Raw genomic sequence first — 24,482 nt, forward strand, 5'->3', positions numbered from 1 at the left:
GACACCAGGGGCCGTGTGGGGGGCTCATGGGGAGGGACACCAGGGGCCGTGGGACCGGGACTTGCCTTGCAGCCCGGGGCCTGGCAGAGCAGCTCACAGTGCCCCACACGCACCCTGGCACCCGTCACGGCCAAGGGTGCCCAGCCCCTGGGGCCCGTCCCCAGGGCGCTGTGGCATGCAGGGGCTTGGGCACCGGCACGGGACAGGCTCAGCCGTGGTGCCACGTGTTGGCCTCCCCGCAGCTCCACCTGGTGGCGCTCAATAGCCCGCTGCCGGGCGGCATGCGCGGCATCCGAGGGGCGGACTTCCAGTGCTTCCAGCAGGCGCGGGCCGTGGGGCTGGCAGGCACCTTCCGCGCCTTCCTGTCCTCGCGGCTGCAGGACCTCTACAGCATCGTGCGCCGTGCGGACCGCGGGACCATGCCCATCGTCAACCTCAAGGTGGGTGGAGCGTGTCCTGTGGACGCTGGGGCCGCGAGGTGTCCTCAGACAGACCCAGGCCTGGGCTTCCTCTGAGGCCGGAGCCCACGTGCAGCCGCTCACGGCCTCCAGGCGGACTCCTGGGCAGGCACCAGCTGGGCGTGGCCAGCCACCTAGAACAGCCTGCGCAGCCTCAGGCAACCCCTGCGTTTCCAGGGCTCCTGTGTTGCCAACCCACGAAGCAGGGCCAGGTGCCCTGGGCACGCACACAAGTGACGCGTCCTCATGTGACCGCTGGAGTCGTGCCACCTGGCCTCTTAATGGCTTCCTTCCTTGGCTCCTTCTGTGAACTGGCTTGGAGTCTCAGAAGCAGTGGCAGTGGGCACGCTGAGACAGGAGGGGGCTGGGGGCAGACCCGTGTGAGGAGCAGCCTAGGATCCCCTGCATGCAGCTGGGTCTTGTTGGGCCTGAGGTCCACTGAGGCACCTGATGGGGCTGGGCTCCCTGGGCTAGTCCCCCAGGCTGGACCTGACCAGGAATGAAGCCCCACCCGTCTTCTCTCTGCAGGACGAAGTGCTGTTTCCCAGCTGGGAGGCCCTGTTCTCGGGCACTCAAGGCCAGCTGAAGCCCGGGGCCCGCATCTTCTCTTTCGACGGCAGGGATGTCCTGAGGCACCCCGCCTGGTAGGTCCTGTGGCATGGCAGGGCAGCTAGGAGAGCCCCAGAGGGGAGCCCCAGCATGGAGCCTCAGCCTCTGGCCTGAGCCCATCGTGCCCCGCGCACAAGCACAAAGCCCAGAGGAGCAGGAGAGCAGAGCTCGGGTGGATGGTCACACTGTTTTCCAGGGCATTGTGGCTCTACCTGTGCTTAAGTACCCGCGTCCACGGTGGACAGCTCCACACTCGCCATCCATGACGTGCCCAGCCTGTGCCCCAGTGTAAACGCCACAGGGAACTAACGATCCTGAGGCTCACTGCCCAAGGCAGAGTCTCTGGCCTGTGATGGAGATGACCACTGTCCCCAAGTGGCTTCATGCCCAACAGCCCTCCGTGCCACCGTAACAGCTTGTTCCCCCAGCGCTCCTTCTTTGGAAAGGGTGGCTGAGGGTGTCCGCTGGGCAGTGTGTTCCTGGGGGTGCCCAGGTCCCAGCCATCTGCTCTGAGAAGCAGCTGGCCTGAGAGCCATGAGTGGAGCTGAGTCACTGAGACCCGCTGCAGGTGGAGCACCTGGCTGCCTGTCAGTGAGGTGCCAGGAGCCAGGTCCACCCAGCTGGGCAAGACTGGACCTGAGGTCACCTGGCCCAGGCTCTGCCCCAACGACCCCCATCTTCTGCAGCCAGTGCACCCAGGAGGTGGCGCTAAGGAAATGCACGGACCTCGCAGCCCGCCCTCTCCCCAAGGCCAGCTAGCTGTGGGCCTCTGCCTTCCCTCCCCTGCGGGACAGGAGTCTCTGCTCTGGGAGGGGTGGTCTGGGTCTGACTGACAGCCAGGTGCATCTTGCAGGCCCCAGAAGAGTGTATGGCACGGCTCCGACCCCACTGGGCGCAGGCTGACGGAAAGCTACTGTGAGACGTGGCGGACGGAAGCCACCGGAGCCAGGGGCCAGGCGTCCTCGCTGCTGGCAGGCAGGCTGCTGGGGCAGGAGGCTGCGAGCTGCCACAACGCCTATGTGGTCCTCTGCATCGAGAACAGCTTCATGACCTCCTCCTCCAAATAGGGCCTCTGCTGGCTCAAAGAGTGCATGCAGTGGGCGTCTGAGGACAGGCACAGGGCAGGGGGCGTCTGGCCAGCCCCTGGGACCCGGCTGGGACACTTTCCTATGTAGTCCACATTTCATGTAATCCTCCAGAAATAAAAGGAAGCCAAAGAGTATAGTTTTCTAAGAGTCTACGACAGCCTGCTGCCACGGCTTCACCCCTCCTGGCCTGTGCTGGCCAGCCTGTCATGGCCCTCTCCTCTGCCCAGCGAGCCTCCGGGCCCAAATCAGACCTCAGTGGGATTTCAGCAAGAGGCCGACTCAGGGCTTCCAGCCCTGAGACCTGTGCTCCCCTGCCTGCAGGGTCCCTGACTCCCAGGTGCTGGGGAGGGCCCTCTGCCACCCTGACAGGCAGACTCTTACCTGCCTGTGCCCTGGCCATACGCCAGCCTGGTCCGCTTGCATGCCAGAAGAGGGAGGTGCTGGGGCTGACGCCTGGCCTGCAGGGGCACCTGGGCCCTCCTCGCCCACCCAGAGGCTGTGCCAGAGGCAGGTGGTGAACAGGACAGCCAGGCGCTGGGCGAGACAGCTGGGCCTCCTGCCCCTCTGCAGCAAGCAGTGCCCCAGCTAAAGGCCCAGCCACCGCGGGTTCTGCCCGTGATCCCCAGCACTGTGGAGGGCCAGGAGTGTGGCCAGACTTGGCACATCTGCTACTTTCCTCAGAGCGAGCCCTGACGTGGGGTCCTTCAGGCCTCTTCCTGGCTGGCCTCCCAGGTGACCAGAAACCACACCAGATCTGCTCAGAACTTGAGTCAAGTGCGAGCCGGAGTTTTCTGGGGCTCACAAGTCAGGCTGTGCCGTCCCTGGCCCTGATCCCATGCCCAGCGCTCCGGAAGCCTGGCAGTGCTCAGGGCCACACTGGGCTGACCGTGGCCACTGTGCCGACACGCTCCTACCTCTGGATCTGCTGTCTGAGGACTGGGAGGACACGGGCTGGTTCTGTACCTGTGATATGAAGCCGGTTCAAATAGGCACCAAATAAATGACCTTTTACAGACACGTGGTGTGTGAGCAGTCTTCCCCGCGGGAGAAGGCAGAACCTGCCGAGTGAGCCCTCGGGCGCCTCCGTGCCTGGCCCTCCCTGCTGACCGGCACACAGGGGCCCCCGGAGTTATGTGCAGCTGTGTGCACCCGGCGTGCAATGTGCACAGATGTGACAGACTGCGGGACACCCTTCTCCGCTGGGCACCTCCTTGGCAGCCAGCGGCGTTCAGCCAGGTCCCCACTGACTTGGGTGCTGCACGTGCCCACTGGGCAGGGGCTAGCCTGTGCCCCCGCCAGCACGGAGCACCCACCCCTGCCTGGCCCCCACTGGGGTGCTCAGGCAGCAGAGCTCGTGCTCATGGCCTATGCAGCCTGCAGTGCCGCGGCCACCTGACGGGCAGCGGCTCCCTCCTAAGGCGCCCGCAGACCCCGCACTGTGGGCTGAAGACTGTGGAGCAGCTGGCACAGGGCAACGGCATCACGCTCTACCCACTCCATGGCCTGGCACAGGGCTGCCCACTCCTCTGTGGGTGTGCCCGTGCCCACTGCCCTGACCACTCTCTGCTAAACTGGGCCATCCCCACACGCCACCTCCTGGACCCTGCATCCCCCTGGCCACTTCGCCCATCAACCTTGGTGGGTCCCATGCAGAGCAGCACATGGCCCATCCCAGTCAGGAGTTCTGTGGTCACCTGTGCTGAGCTAACTCTGAGGGTCAGCCAGGAGAGATGCTGCCCAGCTGTCCAAAGGGACAGCCGTGGACTGGCCGAGGGTCGCCTGTGGGCACTGAGAGGGTCCCTGGTCTGCCAAGTGGAGATGCTGGATTGCGTTCCTGGCCTGCCGGGGCCTGGAGTCAACAGCCGCCATGCTTGGGTTCAAGGTTTATTTGGGGAGTACTCACAACAGACCCATCCGTCACAGAGGGACAACACGGCTGAGGCCTGAGGCCACCCATGCCTCCCCAAAAAGGCAGGTCCTGTTGCTCCAACAAGCCCAGCTCACAGCAAGGCTGCCTGTCCAGTCCTCTCTGGGCTGTCCAAAGCGTATGAGCAGCTCCAAGCTGCCCCTTCACTCAGGTCAGTACTAACCTACTGCAGGAATGGAGGGAAGAGTCAAGGGCCCTGGTGAAGCCCTGGTGGGAAGGACCCACTGGGGCGCCAAGCCGCTGCTCCGTCTGCTGGGGTGTTCTGTCACCCCCGAGACCAGCTCCTCACACATCAGAGAAGCCAGATGGGGTTCCTCACTTCACATGTGTGTAACACGCGTCGTCCAAAATGCACGCACCCAGGACGACGGACGTGTCACAGTTAAAGAGGGCCAGGCCAGGGGGCCAGCTCACCAGCCCCAGGGACACAGGATCTGCCCCCAGCCTCCCAGTGGGTGCAGGCAGAGAGGCCTGGTGGACCTCAGCAAGCAACTGCAGTCCAGTCCCACAGTGGCCCAAGGTGCGGGCCTCAGCCAGGCAGCTACCCTGAGAGTCCTTGGCAGGCTCCGGCTACCAGCAGAGTGCGACACAGGGCCGAGGGGTCGGGGGTCAGAGGCCGCCAGCAGCTAAGGCGGGCCGCCCACAGTGGGCCCCCAGGCCCTGCAGAGGGCTCCCACAGGCAAGGTCACGCCTGCATGCCGCGAGTCTGCCGGTGCTGCTGGCCACGTCGGCCTGTGGGGACAGGGTCCTGAGAGGGGCTGCTCCATCAGAACCTACAGGGAGGTCAGGCCGTGTCAGGCCTTGGCCACAGGCCCCGAGGTCCCAAGGCTGTCCTCCGTGCTGTCCTCCAGGGGCTGAAGGAGGCCCTGGTCCTGCTGGATGCTCTGCGCCTGCACAGCCTTCTCCTCCGAGGGGCTCCTCAGCTCTTGTAAGGGCAGGGGCTGGTGGCAGCCCCGCTGGAAGTGCCGCAGGCCGTCCAGCGCGGCCCCTGAGAAGTAGATGATGGACAGCACCAGGAAGTACACGAAGTAGATGTGAAACTGGAACAGAGGCGCAGGTCAGCATGCAAGCCCACGTGCCCCAGCCAGCGGCCAGCCCAGAGCAGGCTGCAGGCGCCCGCTGCCCCCGCCTGGCCACCACAGGCTCTGGCGCTGTGGGACTGAGCTCCCAGGGCTACCAGAGGCCTCCAGGACAACACCTGCAGCACAGAACCTTCCCTCGGCAGAGCCCGTCCACCAGCGCGAGCCCCGGCTCCAGCTCAGAGGGGAAGCCTCACAGTGACGGCTGGAAGAGCCGGACCAGCTGCAGAAGTGTCTCCTCCGTGTCCCTAGGACACCGGGGGACTGGACCCCGGCCGGAGGTACTGCGGGTCAGGAGGCAGAGGGGTCTCAGCACCAGCAGGTGGGCCTCCAGCGCCCCCAGTATCGGCACTCAGCTCCCAAGCGGACCCTCTCCCTGTCCCTCCCCCAACCCCAAGACTCCTCGCTCCTCAGAGCACGTGGGCAGACGGGCCAGGCCTGGGCAACGCCTGGGCCACGCCTGGGCCATGGCCACGTGGTGGCAAGCTGCTGGGTTTGTCTCTCTGCCCCACATATTCTGGAACTGGAGAAGCAGCTCCTAGAGACGCTGATGGACACAGGAAGGAAGGACCGAAGGACCAGGAGTGGGCGGGAAGCCTCCTGAAGAGCGCTCTGCTCCTGCCAACCCCACTGCCCACGCCAGGATCAAGGAGGACCCCAGGGTGGGGCGCAACCCCGGAAGTCAGCAGGGTCACACAGGGGCCTGGACTCAGCCCACCCAGTGATGACCAGGCATGCCCACACACACTGGGGGGCATCAGAGGAGGCCCTGAGGAGGGCCTGGACTTGGAACCACCCAGCAGTCACGAGCATGCCAGCCCCAGGGCCCGGAAGAACCACGGGAAGCTGGGACCCCCCCTGCCGCGCCCAGCAGTGAGGAGGTGTCACGTGGCCCGGGGGGAACGGACCCCCTGCCAGCTGCACACCCCAGCTCTCCTGCGGAGCCCCGTCAGGGAGCCAGGCTCCACACCTGGCACTCAGTCACCACAGCGCATGCTGAGCGAAGACCGCTAGACACAGACCAAGGTGGCAGGTCTGCCACGTCCACACAGCCCTCAAAGCTTCAGTGAGTAGCAGACGTGCACCAGAGACCAGCGAGGAAGCAGGCACCTCAGCAGAGGAGCAAGGGAGACCAAAGGACCAGAGGAGAGGCCAGGACAGGCTCAGGAGAACAAAACCACGAGAACGTGCCGCCAGCAGGCCTACGCGAATAACGAAAGAACGACAGGGGATCCTGAACCGGAGGGAGAGAGCCCAGCAGGCAGGCAGGGACCTGCAGGGCACAGTGTCTGCCTTGGGCTGGTGGCGAGAAGACAACCGCTGGGCGAGCAAGGGAAGGCGCATGACAGCAAGGCTTTCCCCGCGAAGCTCCGTGCTGCACACACCCCACAAGGCGACACCAGCAACCAACAGAGCCACCCAAACACTCAGAGACGAGAGACAAACGGGGCAAAGAGATTCAAGAGAATGTGCAAGTAACACATCCAAAGTCTCAAAAAGAAAACAGAAGCTAAAAGCAGAAAAAAGGGGAAATGGAAACGGGGACACCAGACTTGAGCGCTAACAGGTGTATCATTACATTAAATGTAAACGGCCCAGGCCCACCTAGTGCAGGCAGAGGTCAGCAGAATGGATCTAAACAGGACTCGATTCCCTGCTTCTGCAAGAACCCATTCAGGTACCGGAGACAGCAGGCCAGGAGAGAGGGGAGAGGCCACCTCGTGCCCACGCTGGCGCGGAAGCAGGTGGCTGGCCTGAGGGCAGGCAGACTCCAGAGCAGAGACAGCGGCCAGAGATGTGGCGACAGAAGGTGCAGTCGCAGGCACACCAAGTGCCTGTGCAGCCCACTAGAGCCACAAGCACGGAGAGTGGGAGGAGGGCCAGGCGGATCTGGTCATCCCTGGAGAGTTCAGCAGCCTCCCGCTCACAGGACAGATGGAGTCCTCAAGGACGGGTAGAAGATCAACACCGTCAGCCAGGGGACTGTTTGCAGGCTCAGAGGCAAGTCACAGCAGGCACACATTCTTCCCAGGAAACCGCAAAGCACATACCAAAACAGACAGTGTTCTGTCGCAACAGACTTAGAAGCACTCAAATCATACCGTATGTTTTCTGATCACCACAGAATAAGAAAAAACTAATAACAGAAAGATAACACTTGGAGACAAGTGACACTTAGAAATATTCACTGGTCAGAGAGGGGAACCTGGGAAAGAAGAGCAAAGTAAGTCTAAGGCAAGCAGAAAAGGAAACAAGAGCTCAGCAAGACTCCAGGATAGGGAATGAACACACCAACATCCACGTCACTGCACACCAGCCAGGAACATGACGGCACTGTTCTGGCCGCACTGTGCCCCTCCCCCAAATCCCCTTGTTGAAGCCCAAACCCCTGATGCCTCCACTGGGAAAAGGGTCGTCTTCTCAGTGAGACGTTAGGATGGGCCCTGATTCAGAACGACTGTGGTCCTTATAGGAGCCAGACACCACGGATACCCACACAGAGAAAAGGCCGCGTGAGGGCACAGGCAGACACCACCACCTGTGGGCCAAGGAGCGAGGCCTCTGGAGGACCAGCCTGAGACACCTGGATTTTGGACTTCCCATCTCCAAACCTGAGAAAAAACATTTCTCCTGTTTAAAGCACCAGCCCCAGTACACTAATGTAGACATCAAAATGTTAAATACAGTTTCATTTACAATTGTTCCCCCCAAAATGAAAAACTTGAAGTATAAATTTAACATGTTCAGCACTCTATATTTGAATGCTATAAACCAAAATGGTTAAAGGAATCAAAGATCTAAAAAGATGGAGAGGTGTACCATGTTCATGGACAGAAAGACTCAATATAAAGATGTCAGCTTTCCTGAAACTGAGGTTTGCTTAGTAAAATTCCTAACAAAATCCCAGCAAGAATTTTTGTAAAGACAGTACTCTTAAAATGTACACAGAACTACAAAGAAGCTATAATCTTAGGAAAATAAAAAAACAAATAAAATTGGAGGACTCAAGTTGAGTTGTCAGTCTCATCAATTTCAAAACCTACAATTAAGCTCTGTAACAGAGACAGTAAGCTGTTGGTGGAAAGTCAGCAAACACACAGCTCAGCAGAAGAGAACAGCATAAAGAACTCAGAAGCAGACTCACTCAGGCATGCTGAACTTCTGACAAAGGTGCAGAAGCAGTTCAGTGAGGACAGTCAAGTCTCAACAAACCATGCTGCAGCACAGGTGCACACACTCAGGCCACAGGTGTGAACCTTGCTCTAAACCTCACACTACGCCTGAGTTAACTCTCAGGGCCACAGGCTTGTGTGTACAATTATAAACCTATTCAAGGAAACTGGGGACGTTCAGCGCTAGCTAAGACCACCTTAGACACACTCAGCCCACAGCATCATCTACAGCCCTCACCTGGCCCAGCACCTCCCACCCAGGGGTGGGAAAAGAAGAGGCACTTGGAGCGGCCAGCGCACGTCAGCCGCTCTGCTCAGCTCCCCTTGCAGGGAGCACCCAGAGGAGGGTCATTCCAACCAAGGCTGGAGGGCACCAGGTCAGACAGCACAGGCTGAGAATGAGAAGAAGGGGCAGGGCTGCACCAACAGGCCTGGGGACAAGGTCAGCCTGGGAATGCACAAGGGCAGGCCAGGGCTCCCTGGAGGCCTAGCAGCAGGGAGCCCCACAGATCTACCTGGAAACCAGGAAAACCTAGGCTAAACAGTGACTCAGTCATCCTGCCCAAAGCCCCCTGGAGAAGCACGTCCCAGTCCACCTTTCTCACTTCTTGCTGGAGCATGGACCTCTGCACACCCCAGGCAGGCTCCCCCAGGACCCCAACGGCTTCCCTCCCGAGAAGGCCCCAAGCAGGACCAGGTGAAACGGGGCTCACCTGACAATTTACTGAGAGGTGCAGGCCCCGCTTGTTGGATACGACGAGCGTGATGGAGGTCTTGAGAATGGTGGCGAGGAACGTGTTGACCCCAAAGACCAGGGCGCAGAGCTCTTTGGACAGGGAGGATGCGATGTGAAAACTGGGCAGAAGAGCGGGCCAAGGTCAGACGAGCTGGGAGGCCAGGAAGCAAGAGCGGGGCCAGCTCGGCCCAGACGCAGCGGGCGGAGTCCCAGCGTGCTCCCAGGCACAAGAACCACCCAGGTCCACCGGACCACCCAATCCAGATGCAGGCCATCAAGCCCCACCCTGCCTGCCCGCAGGCCCCACCCCAAGCTGCTCAAGATGCCCATTCCCAATCTCCCCAGCTCTGCCCGGCCCTGCCACAGACACAAGCACCATCCAAGACGCACAGGCTGCCCCCAGTCTTGCCTCCAGGGACACAGCAAGGGCACAGCAAGGGCACAGCAAGGCCTGCAGTACGTCTACGGTACCCTCCAGCCCTGCCCACAGCTAGAGGGCTCCCAGGAGCAGTCCCGCCCCAGCCCCTCCCCTGCGGGCAGAGCCCCTGCCACCAGTCAGCAGCCCCGCAGACCCAGCTCAGGAGCAGCACGCAGGCCCCCTCAGCCGCCAGGGAGCCACATCCTCCACCCAGGATGGGCACCGCACAAATGCAGGTGCAGGAAGATGTCTACAGAACCTCCTACAAAACACTCAGGAAGTCGTCCTAGGAGCCGAGGAAAGTGCAGGAAGGTCTCTTCCTCTGGACCTCAGGGAATTAGGACAAGGGGCAGGGAAAGCGGTGGACAAGCAGCAAGCAAGGCAAAGCTCATCAGAGGAGGAAAAGGCGTCCTGGTGACACGCAGGCCTTGCTCCTGAAGAGGGAAGGCCCTCCTCCCAGGGGAGAAGCAGTTCTCCAGGCCTCTGGTGCCCCAAAGAAAGGGACCTCCGAATGCAGCCCTGATGAGATTCCCCAAGCGCTTTCCTCAGAAGAAAGAACTGGACAAAAATGTTCTAGAGTTCACCCAAATAAAATGTCCAAGAACCTTCAAAAAGAACAACAAAAGAGGGGCTGGTGAACAGGGGACACTAGGGTCAGGAAGAGAACCCCAAAGTGCCAAGCAGAGAACACAGGAGCGGTGGCCCAGGAAAGCAGGTCCACTGGGGACTGCCCACACTGGTGGCGTGAGTGGCCACCACAGTGGAACCAGAGCAAACAGCAACCCTGGGGGGACCGGTATCGGCACACCCCAAATAAACCGGGTACAGGAATGTTCCAGCAGGAGGGGTCAAACATACAAAATGGGCTTGGGAGGCAGAGGCAGAGGCAGGAGGACCGAGTCCAAAGCCAACCTCAGCAACTTAGCAGGGCTCTAAGCAACTTAGGAGAACCTGTCTTAAAATAAAAAACAAAAAAGGGCTGGGGATGTGGCTCAGCAGGTAGGGCCCTGGGTTCAATCCCTGGTACAAAAAAAAAAAAAGCCCACCAAATCCACAGCCCAGAGAGGCAGTCTCAAAAAGCCAAGACAAAGCCTGCAGGTTAAGGGCTGGCACCACCAAGGACAAGCCTGCAGGGACAGGCTGCAGGGGATCTACCATTTTTCCCAGAAGCCCCTTTCAGTCCTCTCACCTGGACTTCCCCTGCAGGAGGCCACCTGCGGGCCACCATCAGGATGTGAAAGGAAAGTGCAGACAGGAAGCCACCGTGGCACTGTCATCACAAGCAGCTAAGGAACTGACCTCACCCGTCACCCAGCTGGCTACTGCCCAGGGTGACCTGGACATTCCCAGAGAAGTGGGCGCCACGGGCTCCAAGGCCTGGTGTGCTGCACAGCACGGTGCCCACACGATGCCTGGCCCCCGTCTGCTTCCTGCACCAAATCGGAAGCCAGCCAGCGGGCCTGCAGCCTTCGTGGTTTGCTGGGCACTTTGGGCATGCCTAACAGCAGGGGTTGGCCACACCAGCACATGCCTAGTGCCCTGTCCAAAGTGTGGACAGGCAGCAGAGGCGAGCCCTGCCTCAGAAACACAGTGGGCCTCCACAGGCTGGGGCAGGGCTAAGAGGACAGAGGAGCTGGGCAAGTCTCCCAGGGAGAAGGCAGGTGTGGGGACAGTGGCCACTGCCTAGGGAGGCGTACCACCAGTGTGGTCAGGATGGGAGAGAAAAGACACTGGGTTTGATCCCAGCTTCCAGGAGAGCCCAGGCTCCTGTGCAGAGGGCAGAGAGCTCGGTGCAGGCCCACACCCCCCAGAGGCAGCGCAGGGCACTCCCCGGGCAGGGTGCCGGTGCTGGCAGTGTGGGGGGAGGGAGGCTGGGCAGCCCTGGGAAGGGAGGGCTGGGGAGTGGGAGACCAGGAGGCAGACCTTGTGTGCAGCGTGAGCATGCACACGTGACCACGTGGCATGTGACGTGTGCACCTGTCATTCAGCTCTGGCGTGTACACATGAGTGCCTGGCGTGGGGAGTAGGTTCTGGAGAGGGCAGCTGGTGAGAGTGCCCGGGGGCTTCAGAGACGCACCTAGAAGGTCTGGGCAAGGGGTGGTGCAGGGGCCCCCCAGGGGGCTGGCGGGGAGCCAGAGGGCGGTGGCGGGCCTCAGCCACCTGTGCACCTGCCCTTACTGCCCGTTGGCACATGTGGTGCCCCCGCAGAACCTTCCAGCAGCCCCTCCCCAGCCCACTCACGTGGCGATGGGCACGAGGAACTGGTAGGCACCGCGGAAGAGCACAAAGGCCGCGTAGCAGAGCCAGATGTTGTGGGTGCTGTACATGAGGAAGATCAGCCCAGCCTGCGTGGCCGTGACGCTCGCGATGACCGCCTTCGACCACAGGGCCCAGCGGATACTCACAAAGCCCGCAGCAAAGGATGTGATGGCACCTGGGGACAAGTGCCACACTAGGCCAGGTGGAGCAAAGGGAGGCCAGGGAGGGGCTGGGGAGGCGCAGGCTGTGCAGGCTGCTTCCAGGGGCGGGGAGGCAGCTGGCGTCGGGTGGGGTGCCCGCCATACTGGGTTTGGGTGGGGGGCTGGCCATGCCAGGGCTCCACATACCTAGCAGTGTGGAGGCGGCGTCGGCCGCGCCATTGTAGACCTGCGTGCTGTCTTTGGTGGGATGCACCACGTTCCACAGGATGTGCACGTAGTAGACTATCAGGTAGTAGCCGGCAGAATTGAAGATCCACCAGAGGGACCATAGGCGCAACTGTGGCCGCCGCACACTGCTCAGCAGCTCCTGTAACATGTGCACCAGGAAGGAGTCCCTGCAGGCGCCCAGGACACGTCCCAGCTTCCCGCGCACAGGCTGGTCCGGGCTGGGGTGCATCTGGTCCAGCTCGCGGGGCGAGGCTCCGTGTGCAGGCGCACTGCGGTTGAAGAAGAGGCTGCGCTTGGGACGCTTCAGGAAGAGGGCCAGAACCAGGCTGAAGGCGAGGAAGGCCAGGGTGATGCAGTTGAGCGTGGAGAAGGACATCTGGCCCACAGTGACGAGCAGCTGGCCCAGCACAGAGCTGGTGAAGACGCCCAGCAGCACCGCGGTCCTCGAGTAGCTGGCCATGCGCTGGTAGCGTGCGGGGTGCACCAGGGAGAAGATGTAGGAGGAGTAGGCAATGCGGGCGGCCATGGTAATGCTGAAGAAGACCTCCATAAGCTGCATGTGCCACACGGAGTGGCCCAGCAGCAGCAGCAGCCACACGCACACGAAGCTCAGGCCCTGCAGCAGCAGCACCGGCTTGTAGCGCAGGTAGTCAGTGAGCAGGAAGACCGGCACCAGCACGGCCAGGTAGGAGTAGGGCAGCACCGGGACGACCTCGTTGGTCACCTGCGACAGGCAGGAGCACTCTGCTAAGTGCACGGGCGACCAAGCAGGGGCCCACCCTGCCCGTGATCCCTGCTGACCACTTCCCGCAGCGCTGGCTGCCTTGCCACCAGGCTGCAAAGGCCCCACGCCTCCCTGCACTCAGGACCCTCCTGTCCACTCAGGATGCCAGGGGAACCTGGGAACTGGAGAGCCTGCAGCCAAAGAAACTGCTGACCCCAGGCAGTCAGCAGGAGGCAGTGGCTGTCCACAGGAAGCAGCAATTACCACCGAAAACCCCTCATTAATCCCAGATCACAGTAATCTGATCTGACTTGTTTTTACTGGACTCAAAATTAGGTTTGGTTTCTTCCTAAATACAATATGAAAAACAGCACTATGGGCAGAAGGCACACCCACCTGGGCCACCTCCATCTTTCCAGAAGGGAAGGGTGGACAAAGGAGGACAAGCCACCTCAGTCCTTCCAGAGGGAAGGGTGGGGCAAGGGAAGACAGCAGGTTAGGTTACAGAGGACACTGGGGGTGGGACCGAGGGGGAAAAGGAGGGAAGGTGGCAGGGAGGGCGGCTAGGCAGCAGTTCAGGCCCTGCCCACAGGTTGAGCCCAGGCCTGCGCCCGGCACCGACGTGGGAAGGCCAGGTGGAGGGGGTCTGGAGGAGGTGGCCAGGGGCCTTCACCTGAATTAATGGACCCCTGCACTTTCTCTCTGCCTCAGGAGGCTGGTGGCAAGCCACGGGCCCCAGGCCAGGACACATGAGCCCATGGCACGCTGCAGGAGGCAAGGTCCAGACAAGTGAGCCAGGAAACTGTCCAGGGCCCCTCCCTAGGATCCCAGAATGTCCCTTGCATCCCAAGGATTCTGATAAACTCCTGCACCCAAAGCAGAAGCTCTTCCCCACACTGTGAAGCACTGGAGAAATGGCTTGTGGTTCAACTGCAGGCAAGACACAGGTGGGACCAGCTTTGAACGTCCCCGTCAGATGGGCAGGAGGCAGGGTCCAAAAGACTCCTCATTAGGACACCACTTATGTGAACTTGTGGATCCAGGCTCAGCAAGCACAGGGTTGCTCAGTCCCTGCAGCCAGAGGGGCTGAGAACAGAGGACTGGATATGGGGCCAGAGGGCAAAGACCATGACCACAGACCCAAGGACTTGGAGGCCTCCTGGAACGGCCGGCATTTGCAGTCTGCTTTGGCACCATCGGTGTGGTGTGAGGCAGGAAGGCAGGCTGTGGACATCTCTGCCACAGCCTTCTGTCCTACTGACATTCACAGCTGTCCTGTCAGTAACGACCTGTGGAGAGCAGAGGAGCTGTCTGCAGGCTCCGTGTGCAGGTGGGCGGGTGAGGGCTGCCCATGCTTCACACAGCATGCAGTTGAAGGTTCCAGGAGGAAATGAGCCCAGTGCTGTGCAACCCAGGCGCCTGGGCCAGTCTGCACAGAAGCTCCTAACAGGTTTCCACAGCTCCTGTGTGCTCCTGGCCAAGGGAAAGGACATTCCTTCCATAACCTCCAGGCGGATACCTGCTGCCTCCCTGCTAGAGGCAGGTACCCACCTGGCTAGACAGGGGCTTCACCAGGATGGTGGATGAGGGGCCTGGCAGGGTGGAGGCACTCTTCCCTGGACCCCAAAAGCAGATCCGTGCTCCTCTCTGAGAACCCAGGACACTTCTTACCTGGCTTGTTACCGAGTCAGAGCAGGACTCTCCCCATAACAGGGCCTGCTGCGGGAAGGTGGGCACAAGACCCAGCCCAGGGCTCTCGGCCCCGTGAGTTCACGCAGCCACTTACCTTCTCCACCCTCTGCTGCTTATGGTCAGAGAGCCCCTTGCTCCCCTGCCCCGTGTGGGCCGTGCCCCCACAGCCCACACCCACGTGCCTGCTCCGGGGTGAAGTTTTTCTCGGGCCCCAGGAGGTAGGGCGTGATGAAGCTCTCCCCTGGCCGCATCTGCGCCATGAAGCCGTAGAAGCAGAGGTAGAACACCAGGCACCGCCACGACTGGAGCTCACAGCCAGGTCCTGGTTCCTCGGGTGCCTCCTTCTCTGCCACCTGGCTGGAGGGCACCATGCTGCCCAGGCCCACGCTCAGCCCTGGTGGGCACTGGAGGCAACACACCTGGAAGGAAGAACCGAGTCAGGTGGCCTGGCAAGAGCCTGCGCACCCCCTCCTCCCCAGAAGTCTCAGTCCAGGGCTCCTCCTCCCAGGCATCAGGCAGGGTCCAAGGCCCCACTCCATGGCCTGGACCACCAACTGAGGACCACAGACAGGAGCTCCAGCCACAGGGGACTCTGAGGCTAATCAAAACCAGCAAACCAATGCACTTAGTTACCAGATGGATGACGTTTAAAATTCAGGGCTTTGGGGCACACCAGATCCATTTCAGTGCTTGGCAGTGTGTGGTCAAGGCTGCCGGGCTGGACATGCCTCCCTGACCCACAGGTCTCAAGTGACGAGTCTTCTGGGATGGCTGGCTCTGGCAGCTGGCACTGGCAGTGGTCACTGCACCAGTGTCCCACACGAGCTGCTGCCCAAGTGGCATCCAAGGTAGCCACAGAAGAAGAGCTCTCTGCTGGGACACCGAGCGAGCATGAGGCCACACCATGGGCAGCCAGCCACCCCTGCTGGGGCCAAGGGCAGCTGCGGGCAAAACAGGCAGAGGGAGGGACGCAGACGACCAGAGGCCGGAGGAGTTCAGGGACCCCAGCATCACTAGAGAAGCAGCCAGAAGAAAGATCAGGGAAGCGGATCTGACATCCCAGACAACAGGCAACCTGGTCCAGTGGCAGGTGGGCCTGTTCAGCCTGCCGTCCCTGGAGGTGGCCTTGCAGCACGGGCCGGGCACTTTGGATGGATGGATAGGGCACATGTGAGGACTCTGTCCTCTTGGGTGTCTTCACCTTCCTGATTCTGTCCAGGACAAGGGCTCCACCCATTGCTGGGGATGAGAACGTGGCTCAGACACTAATGTCCTAGCAGGGCAGAAGCCACCTCCAATGGCCCAGACCCCAGGTGCCCATGACTTGTGCTGACGTCCACACCTCCACGCCCAGAGCCGTGGGCTTCCCGCGTGGTAAGCAGTAGGCTGCCATGAGGACAGGTCAAGAGGGGGCACTCCAGCAAGCCACTCCTGCGGCCACCACTCTGGTCCGTCAGGTGACCTCCCTCCTGGGGACTGGCCTGCACAAGACCCCCACTGCTGAAGCAGGAAGCAGAGGCAGAAGCACAGGGAGGCAGGTAGGACTGGCCACACTGACCACCCATCCCTTCTGCTTGGACTCAGTGGGTGGACAATGCCGGCTTTCCCCACAGCCTGCCTAGGTGGTAAGGTGTCCACAGAGGGTCTCCGGAGGGCCTTGTCTGAGGTGCAGTGAAAGCTCCACAGATGTGGCACCAGATTTGGGGATCCAGATTCCTGGCAGCTGGACCCTGGGGCCTGGATGCCTCTTAGGCTGGAGATGCCTCCTGAGCCCCCTCCATGCAACAGAGGCCCAGGAAAGTGAGGTGACCTGCAGGGACCCACTCTGGGGCACCCCCCGTCCCAGGGCCCTGGTGGGCCAAACGTGCAGAGTTGTCATGACCCTCCATCTGAAGTCCCAGTGCGCTCCTCCTGTCTGTGACAAGGGAGAATAACCCCTAAAAAAGGCAGGGGCTGGTGGCCTATTTGTGGGGGCTGCCAGAGGGAGGGCTGGGGCCAAGCGGCTGCAAGGATTCCAGAGAGTTCCAGGTCAGGAGGATGGCTGGGGAGGCATGGGGACCATGAGAGCCAGCAGCGGCCCCGGAAGTGACAGGGCCTGGGACAGGAGCCACATTCTCAAAGGGCCAGAGGAAAACAAGCAGCCAGGCAGGGGGCTATTCAGGATCCTCCCCAGCACCAGAGGACAGACTGCCCGGGGAGCAGAGCACAGGCCCCAGCTTCAGCTGAATAAACATGGAGGCCCATTCCTTGGCCTCACTCTTCCCAGCCTCCCCGGGAGCCTCGGGAACAGTGGAGAAGGGGTGGGAGCCAGGAAGGCCCAGCTCTCACAGGGTGGCACTGCTCCTCATTTGGTGTCTGCTGGGAATTGGGGTCACACTCCTTTTATTTCCACAGTCCCGGCTCCTAACAGCTCCAGCCTGGAGGGGTGTGAGGCGTCCCCAAAGCTCCTGTCGATGCAGGAGGGTCAGGAGGTGAGGTGACAGGACATGACAGCTGTCACCTACTCAGTCCATCCCAGTCCGAATGGACCTCCTGGGGGTCACTGCAGGCAGGTGGGCCTCTTCCCTGCGGCCCCTACCCCACCCCCTGCTTCCTGGCTGTCTGAATCCCACATGGCGATGTCCTGCCTCACCTTGGGCCCAGAACGATGGAGTCAGCCCCCCATGAGCTTAACCTCTGAACCCTCAGCCAAAACAAACTTTTCCTCCTAAGTCGTTCTTGTTGGGTATTGTGGTCAGATATTTTGACAAAGCTAAGTCAACTCCTGTCTTGAGCTATGGTGAGAGTTCACTAAGCACCTGCCCCTCAGGTCCATCTAGAACCATGGGTGTAGCCTACAGTGGCCCTTCAACATGTCCCACAGAGAAGCCAGAGCAGGCCACCCACCACACCTGGAGAGGACAGGCGTCTCAGGACTCCTGGCCCTACCTGGAGAGAAGCCATGTGAACTTCCAGGACTGCTGTATCTGCTGAAGCGGGCCCATCCTGACTGATGCTCAGATAACACCATGGCCCCTGGAGTGGACAGCCAGCTTGTCCTCCAGGGTTATGAAGAAAATGAGGAAAAATACAAATGGCAAGGACCCACCCAGGTAATGGACAGGCAGTCCTATGAACACAGAGCTGGCCTGTGCCAGGGTCTGCAGGTACCTGGAGGACAGAGCGGGTGGCTGCCCAAAGGGCCTGTCTGATTGGACCCAAAGCTGCCTCCTGTAAGCTCTGCCCCATCCTTCCAGCCCCCTCCCTGCCATCTGGAGACACTGCTGCAGTAGAGTGGGGGGACTCCAAAATCCTGAAGGCTCAGGAGGCGGGCAGAGGCCTGGGTCACCTCTGTTCTTGTAGCACATAATTGCTAAGGGGCCAGCATGTCCCTCACAGGCTGGGCTCTGTGGCATGCACACATTTCGAGGTCCCCATCTACAGCCCAGGCCCCTGGCTGGCGTCCCCCTTGCAAGGCACTGTGCCTCCACCTGGACTTCACCACTGCTCAGCAGAGAAGCCCCAGCTGACCCAGGACCAACTTCCTGGTAGGGCGCACACAGGAAGGACAGGCATGCCCTCAGGAATGCAGGCTCCCGTCCTGCTCCCCAAGCCCCTCGGGGAGCCCAGGGAGTCCGGGACGCTCCCAGGCTCCTCTCTGCTGGGGCAGGGGAGCCACTCTGGGCGAAGCGGCTTATCTGTACCAAGAGGACCTTCACTTCCACCAGCTCTCATGCCAACCAGGTGCCTGCGGACAGCGCCTCCTTGACGCTTCCCTGAGTCAACCCTCCCTCAACACAAGGCTCTCCCCGCGCCACAGCCCTGGACCACCCTCTCTGAGCCCAGAGTGCGCTGCAAGGGCACCTGAAGCGGGGGGCACTACCATGCACACTTCCAAAAGCGTTAGCTCAGTCTGGAAGCTGGGGCTGCCGACTCCAGCACCTACTGTGCTGGTGGACAGCATGACTGAGAGGCAGGCTGGGGCAGGCCACTGGCCAGGGGAGGGGCTCAGCCCTGCCCCAGGAGCAAGAGCTGTCACACGGAAGAGGGGCCAAAAGTCCAAGTGAAATCCACTTTTACACTGGCCCCCGACGGACAATGCCAAGCTCTATGGGTCCAAACTCTTGTTTACCTGCGCAGACTTTCGCACCAAGGGCAGGGCCCCTCAAGCCTATTAGTCAGCAGCCAGGACAAGAGGCCAGCGCAGCCCTCCCCAGGCCATCCCCTGAGTGGGGACCCAAGTCAGCCAATGTCTCAGCAATAAGGCTGGTCCCCGTAGTCCATTTTCCCTGCTAGTCCATTCCACTCCACTGAAGGCTATCACAACCTCCCACGCAGGACAGCTAACTGGCAACTCAGAGTCCTCTGCTCTCCACGGCAGAGCCACAGACGCCTCTTCCTAACAGGCTGGAGCTGCCTCCAGGAGAGCTGGTGAGCCCATCAGGCATGTAGAGTCTCAGAAACCATGGAGGCTCATGGTAGCAGGTGGCAGGGCTGAGTCCAGATCCCCTGTGCCCTGGCCCCAGCCCAGCCCATGCAACTTCCAGACTCTTGCAGGCAACTGAAGAAGTCCTCCTGGAGGACTGCGGTGATGAGTTCAGCATTCCTGAACGCTGGGCCCTCAGCATGGTTTCTCAGCTGCCAGCACAAACAATCATAACATCTGGACTAAAGGCCTCCGCAGCACCCAGGCAGCTTCACTGGGCCAGAGGGGCCTACATTCTGCTGAGTCCATCTAGGCTCTAGGGGAGGAAGAAGTGGGTGAGCGGGCAATAACCACACTTCTTTACAGGGTGGAGCAGCAGACACCTTGGAGGACTTTATCCTAGCTTCACTACGCAGTGCTGAGAAACAGCTTCCTGTAGATGAATTCTGGACGCTAAGGCAGGTTAGGTTCTGACTGGTGTCCTGACCAGGAAGACTGGGTGGTCAAAAATTCCCTGAAATCGCAGTATGTGCCCGGGTCAACCTCAGCCTCCCTAGGAGCTCTCCATGGGACTGGGACAGGGACGGTGGGAAGACGTTTCCTGTTGTAGATACACTGGAGACCCTCTCAGGAAAGGTTCTCAGGTCCCTGTCCAACCTGGAGACACCTCCTGTTCCCTGCTAAAACCTTGCCAAGATCCGCTTCAAAGGGAAGTTGTTTGAGCTCTACCTACAACCTCCGGGCGGTGTGACTACAAAAGGGTTGGAGGCGCGCCAGGGCCAGAGTGTGGGTGGCAGGCTCCTGCCGGCACGCACCACGTGCATAGGGGCAATGGCACCCGCATCGGGGCGGGTGCGTGCGCTTTCTCCTTGGCACTTGGAGAGGATAGGGAAACGGGAGTGGGCGCTCCCAGTCCCCACCAGACAGACTGGCTCGAAGTTACCAGAGGTTCAGGGACCACGCACACTGGGCGCAAGCACGCAGCCCACTGCATCTTAACCTGGCGCAAACACTGAGGCCCCGGCACACACCGCTCACTCCCCAAGCGACCCTTGACACTACGCAGACCCGGGTCGCAGCCCTCACCCAGGTTCTCCTGGAATGCTGCCAGACCCCGGCCCGCGCCCCGCACTCACATGGGACCCCTGGCACCCCGCAGGCCACGACCCGCACCCTGCACTCACCAAGGGACTCCGGGCACCACACAGACCCTGGCCCGCACTCCGCACTCACCCAGGACCCCTGGTACCCCACCGACCTTGGCCCGCGCCAGGCACTCATTCAGGGACTTCTGGCATCCCACAGACCGCGGCCCGAGCTCACCCACGGACTCCCGGTCCTCCACAGACCTGGCCCGCGCCCCTGGCAGCGCGCCCCGCAGGCAGGTACCTGGGTTGGGCGGCGGCGACGCTCCGGGTCCCGCGCACGAGGACGCGCAAACTACAGCTCCTACAATGCCACGCGGGGAGCGCGGGACGGCCGGTGGGCGGGACCAGCTCCTTGGCCACGCCCAGGGGCGGGGCCTGTGGCGGTGCGCAGCCGCAGGAGCGTCCCCTGGGAGTCGCAGGCGCCCATGGCCAGCCACGCCCACGCGGGGGTGTGCGCACGCGCTTTCCAGACCGCGCCTCGAGCCCCCAGCGGGGTCATGCGGCTCCTCGTGCGGCTGCGTCCCCCGCTGCGCGTCCGCTCCTAGCCAGCGCGTCCCCAGCCCCTAGGTCTCCACCCCTCGTTCTCCTCGCCCCCCGCTGCTCTGCACCTCGTCCCCTGCGGTCCCCGCTCTCTCGGCCCCGGCCCGATCCCAGTCCCTGCCCCCCACCTCGCCCTCTCCCGCACTCTCCCCACCTCTTACGTGCGACCCTCTGCCCTCCGCCCACCAGCCTCTGCGCCCCCATTCCCAGCCGCCAGCCTCCTGGTGCCCCTACCCGGCCGGCGCCTGGCCTTGGTCGCAGCTCGCAGCGACGCCCTGGACCTGTCTGGAAGGACCCGAGCGTCGCTCCCCGCCCTCTCCCCAACCGCGACCGCCGGGCCTTGGTTACCGACCGAGGCCCCTCCCCGGACCCGACCCTGACCCTCGCCGGACCTTGAGGACCGAGGCCCTTGGTGAACCGCCCCAGGCCCCTGTCTGCGCTGGTGAGGAAAGGTTCTTGGGCGCTTTCTTTCAGGCACATTTAAAAACGTTCGCTCCCCGCCGGCCTAAAACCCCAGTCCAGGGACCAGGGCGCTGGCCTGGCGGCGGACTGCCAAGCCGTGCTGCCAGTACCAGCCTGAGAAGCAACGCCCCGGCACCGTTGCGTCCCAACACCCCATCCATCCTCAGTCTCACCTTGAACCAGCAAGGATTTGTTACTGGGGCAGGACCTGAGATGGAAGGGTCGTTGGGCCGCCCTCCGTGGCTCACATAACGTTGTGGGCTGCAGGATGCCCTCCTGGGCCCTGGGTTTGGCTGAACGCCCCTTGCCTGTGCCCATGACGGGGGAAGCAAAGCCGAGAGGCAAAGGGAGAGCCAACAAAGACAGAAGAATGACCAGGGAGTCTGGGGACAGAACTGAGGGGAGGTGGGGCCACCTGTACTAACTCAAGGTTCCCTGTTGTGGACTCCCATGGTTTCCCAACCAGCACGGCCCTTCCCAGCCTATGACTGCCCACGCTTGTGGACTTGGCCCTCAGTGGTACATGTAAGGGTGCTTGCCACCAGGCACTGCACAGGGAACTCCACCCCTGAATCCAGGGCATTGGGGTGCCCAGGCTGTGCTCCACAGGGTGAGGCAGTGGGAAGCAGCTCCATGGCAGCTCAGGAATTGTAGTGAACCCCTTAAAATGCCCCTGCCCTTCCCTCTGTCATATGTGGTTGACTTGGACACCCTCCTGACCTAGTGTGCAGAGTCCCATAGGCCCTCTGTCCCGCCCAGCCCCATGCCTAGAAGCCTGCATGGGTCCTTGCACTCAATGGCCATATGTTTCAGCCAGCCTTGTTCCCATCCATTGGTCCCTACGTGTGGAAAACAGGAACAAATATCCAATAACTTAAAACAGGTTGCAACTTGAGAGTAGGCGCTGAGATAGCTCAGAATTTTAGGGAGAGCTGCAAGTAGCCACCAGCACCCTGGCGTGTGCAGTCCCCACACACCTGCAGACAGACTGAAGTGCAAAACTCCATAGGATCCACCCTTCCTATGTGTGAGCAGCACAGGGAACCTGGAAGGCAGGGCAGCGTGGCCCTCTGAGCAGGATGGACTGCTAGACCAGGCAGCACAGGTCAGTGCCCCCCATGGGGCTTAGCACAGAGCCCTGATGGCACCCACCCAGTCTGACCCATAGGCAGGAAGGGGTCAGCACCCAGGCAAGCGCAGCATGCAGAGCCCACAGAAGCTCTCCCACTGTCTCCAGCTGTATGGAGCCGCGAGACTCCGCAACTTACGCAAGGGAGGCTGTCTTGGCTGTCTTGAGTCGTGCTGCAAGTCTCCCACAAGGCCTGGGATTCCTACAGGAGCCAGCCCCACCAAGTGGGCTGGGAGTGGAGGGATCCACGGTGAGCAACAGCACCTGAGGCCAGTTGTCATGGAGGAAGGACAGGCCACTCCTGGGGATGGGAGGTCTTCCAAGAACTGTCCAGGCCCCAGGTGTTGGCTTCAGGAGGCTCTACAGCCGGCATCAGGACGTGTGGCTCCCACAGTGGTGGGGATGGGTGTGCAGTCTTGGTGGGAGTCATTGCGAGCTGTGAGGAGCCAGCTGCTGAGGCAAAGGAAAGCTGCAGGAGGCCTCCTGGGTCTAACAGTTCGCACGTGGGGAGAGCAGCAAGGACTGGTTCCTGGGCAGCAACAGCTGGAGGGGTGATGCCCAGACTCTGCAGGCCCAGGGGCCCTTCTCCCCACCCACAGGTGTTCAGGTGGGTTCTGCACCTAACCCAACAATGCCCAGCTTCAGGCCAACCTGGAGGGACCTTGGTGGTGGCCCCCACCAAGCATAGCTGCCCACCACCCAGGGCCATCAGGAATACTCAGTCCCACCATGAACTGGTCCAGGTGGATGAGAAACAGAGGAGTTCCCCTACAGTGCCCACTCCCACCAGGGAGCACGGCAACTGTGTTCAATTTGGGCTCCCAAAGTCCAGAGTGTTCCCGACCAACGTCCCGGCCGCCTGGTTCTGCACAAACCTCATCCACCACAGGGAAGTCCCTGCAAATGTCTTTCCACAATTTCACGGCTCCCCCAGGAGCCTGCTTCCTTCAGCAGCAGCAGCAGCCCTGGGCAGAAAACAGCCCTGGCATGCTTTGGAAACAGGGGTATTCTGGTAGAGGAGCCCTGATGTCCCCAGTCTGAACCAGGGCCTTCCCTGAACAAGAAGCCCAAAACCCAGACATGCACATGTGCACAGGCGTGCCACGTGTGGACATCAGGGACCAGTGTTGGGTGGCTCCCAGTATTTCCTTGACCCGGTGCTGCCATGCACAGCCAAGGCTGATTGAGGACTTCTGAGTTGTTTCCCACTCTTGGTTTCTCAGCAGCACTGTGCATCTGTTCCCAGTGGTGAATTCTGCTTGAGTCTCCCTAGGGAGAGTGCTGACCTTGGGCACAGGGGGCCATGGCCTCTGCACTTTCCCTCTCGGCACCAAGCCAGCCTTTTCCACTTTTTCCCGTCCTGGGCTCCACTGCCTCTCCCACACGGGGGGGGGGCGCTGGTGGTCAGACTGAGCTGGGCTCCAGAAGGACCAGGTCCAAGCAGAGCCAGGCAGGCCAGGTGTGCTTGGAGTCTGGCCCCTCAGCAGCCCCCTCCACGTGGGTACGGATGCCTTGAGAACAGCAGGAGGGAGCAGTGGGGCCCTGCCCTGTCAGTGAGGGCCCCACCGTCCCCTCCTCCCACACCCTGAAGTCCCTGAGGCCCACAGCAGCCGAGTGGAGGCAGAGGCTCAGTGCCTGCTCGCCCACCTGATGGTTTAGCAGGACCTCAGCTCTGCCAGCAAGCCCCAGCCTCTCCAGGGCTCAGCAGCGGGGCCCTGTCCAGGATGGTGCCCTCCTCTGTCCTCTTCTCTGGAAGCCTGTCTCCAACGCCTGGACTGAACCCTCGCCTGGAGCAGAGCTCCTTCCACAGCAGCCTGAGTGCCTCCTGTGGGCACCAGCCCCTCTGGCAACTCTGGGCTCGATGCCCTGCTGGGCCAGCACCAGCACTCAAATCAGACGTTCACAGAACCCTGGGTGCGGAGTGCAATCCAAGGAGAGGAGAAAGGGAAAGCCAGTACCTCTCTGGAATCACAATGAGGCTGCTCAGACTCAGACCAGACAACAGTAGGAGGTGTTCCACACAGCCCCCCGGGCAGAAAAGGCCAGGGCAAGGTGGATTTGGAGGGTCGCCCCTCTGGAATCCCTCAAGGAACAGGAAGTCAGAATTGGCTCCAGCCTTCTCTCCTGCATGCAGTGAGTGCCAGCCACCCACGCATCCTGGTCAGAGAGGGCCTCCACGGAGCTGGTGGACCCTGGTTGCAGAAGAGCTGTTTAAGAATCCTGCAGGTGACATTCTTATTGACTAG

At 61.4% G+C, this 24,482-nt stretch overlaps 2 protein-coding genes across 10 annotated transcripts in view; one reads left to right on the plus strand and one right to left on the minus strand.

Moving 5' to 3' along the window:
• The window catches only part of Col18a1 (collagen type XVIII alpha 1 chain), a 53,900-nt gene extending 50,732 nt beyond the window's left edge, over positions 1-3,168 (plus strand). The window contains 3 exon segments of the mRNA XM_047565548.1: positions 243-440; positions 987-1,102; positions 1,921-3,168. Of these exon segments, the coding sequence (XP_047421504.1) occupies positions 243-440; positions 987-1,102; positions 1,921-2,134 (528 nt within the window). The 3' untranslated portion in view covers positions 2,135-3,168.
• An 840-nt stretch (positions 3,169-4,008) lies between these two features.
• On the minus strand, positions 4,009-22,395 carry Slc19a1 (solute carrier family 19 member 1). 9 transcript variants are annotated; one of them, XM_047564042.1, is made up of 6 exons: positions 22,376-22,395; positions 14,735-14,971; positions 12,095-12,860; positions 11,730-11,922; positions 9,048-9,189; positions 4,009-5,122 (listed from the first exon to the last, which is right to left on the minus strand). In XM_047564042.1, the coding sequence occupies exons 2-6, from the start codon at positions 14,921-14,923 to the stop codon at positions 4,877-4,879; spliced, it is 1,536 nt and encodes a 511-aa protein (XP_047419998.1). In that variant the 5' UTR covers positions 14,924-14,971; positions 22,376-22,395; the 3' UTR covers positions 4,009-4,876. The 9 variants fall into 9 exon arrangements, with proteins under 9 accessions (XP_047419998.1, XP_047419995.1, XP_047420001.1 ...); XM_047564039.1 differs by lacking the exon at positions 22,376-22,395 and adding an exon at positions 21,281-21,480; XM_047564045.1 differs by lacking the exon at positions 22,376-22,395 and adding an exon at positions 21,038-21,057.
• Positions 22,396-24,482: the final 2,087 nt, after the last annotated feature.

The sequence above is a fragment of the Sciurus carolinensis genome, chromosome 9 (genome assembly GCF_902686445.1).
Source record: "Sciurus carolinensis chromosome 9, mSciCar1.2, whole genome shotgun sequence".
Taxonomy (NCBI): domain Eukaryota; kingdom Metazoa; phylum Chordata; class Mammalia; order Rodentia; family Sciuridae; genus Sciurus; species Sciurus carolinensis.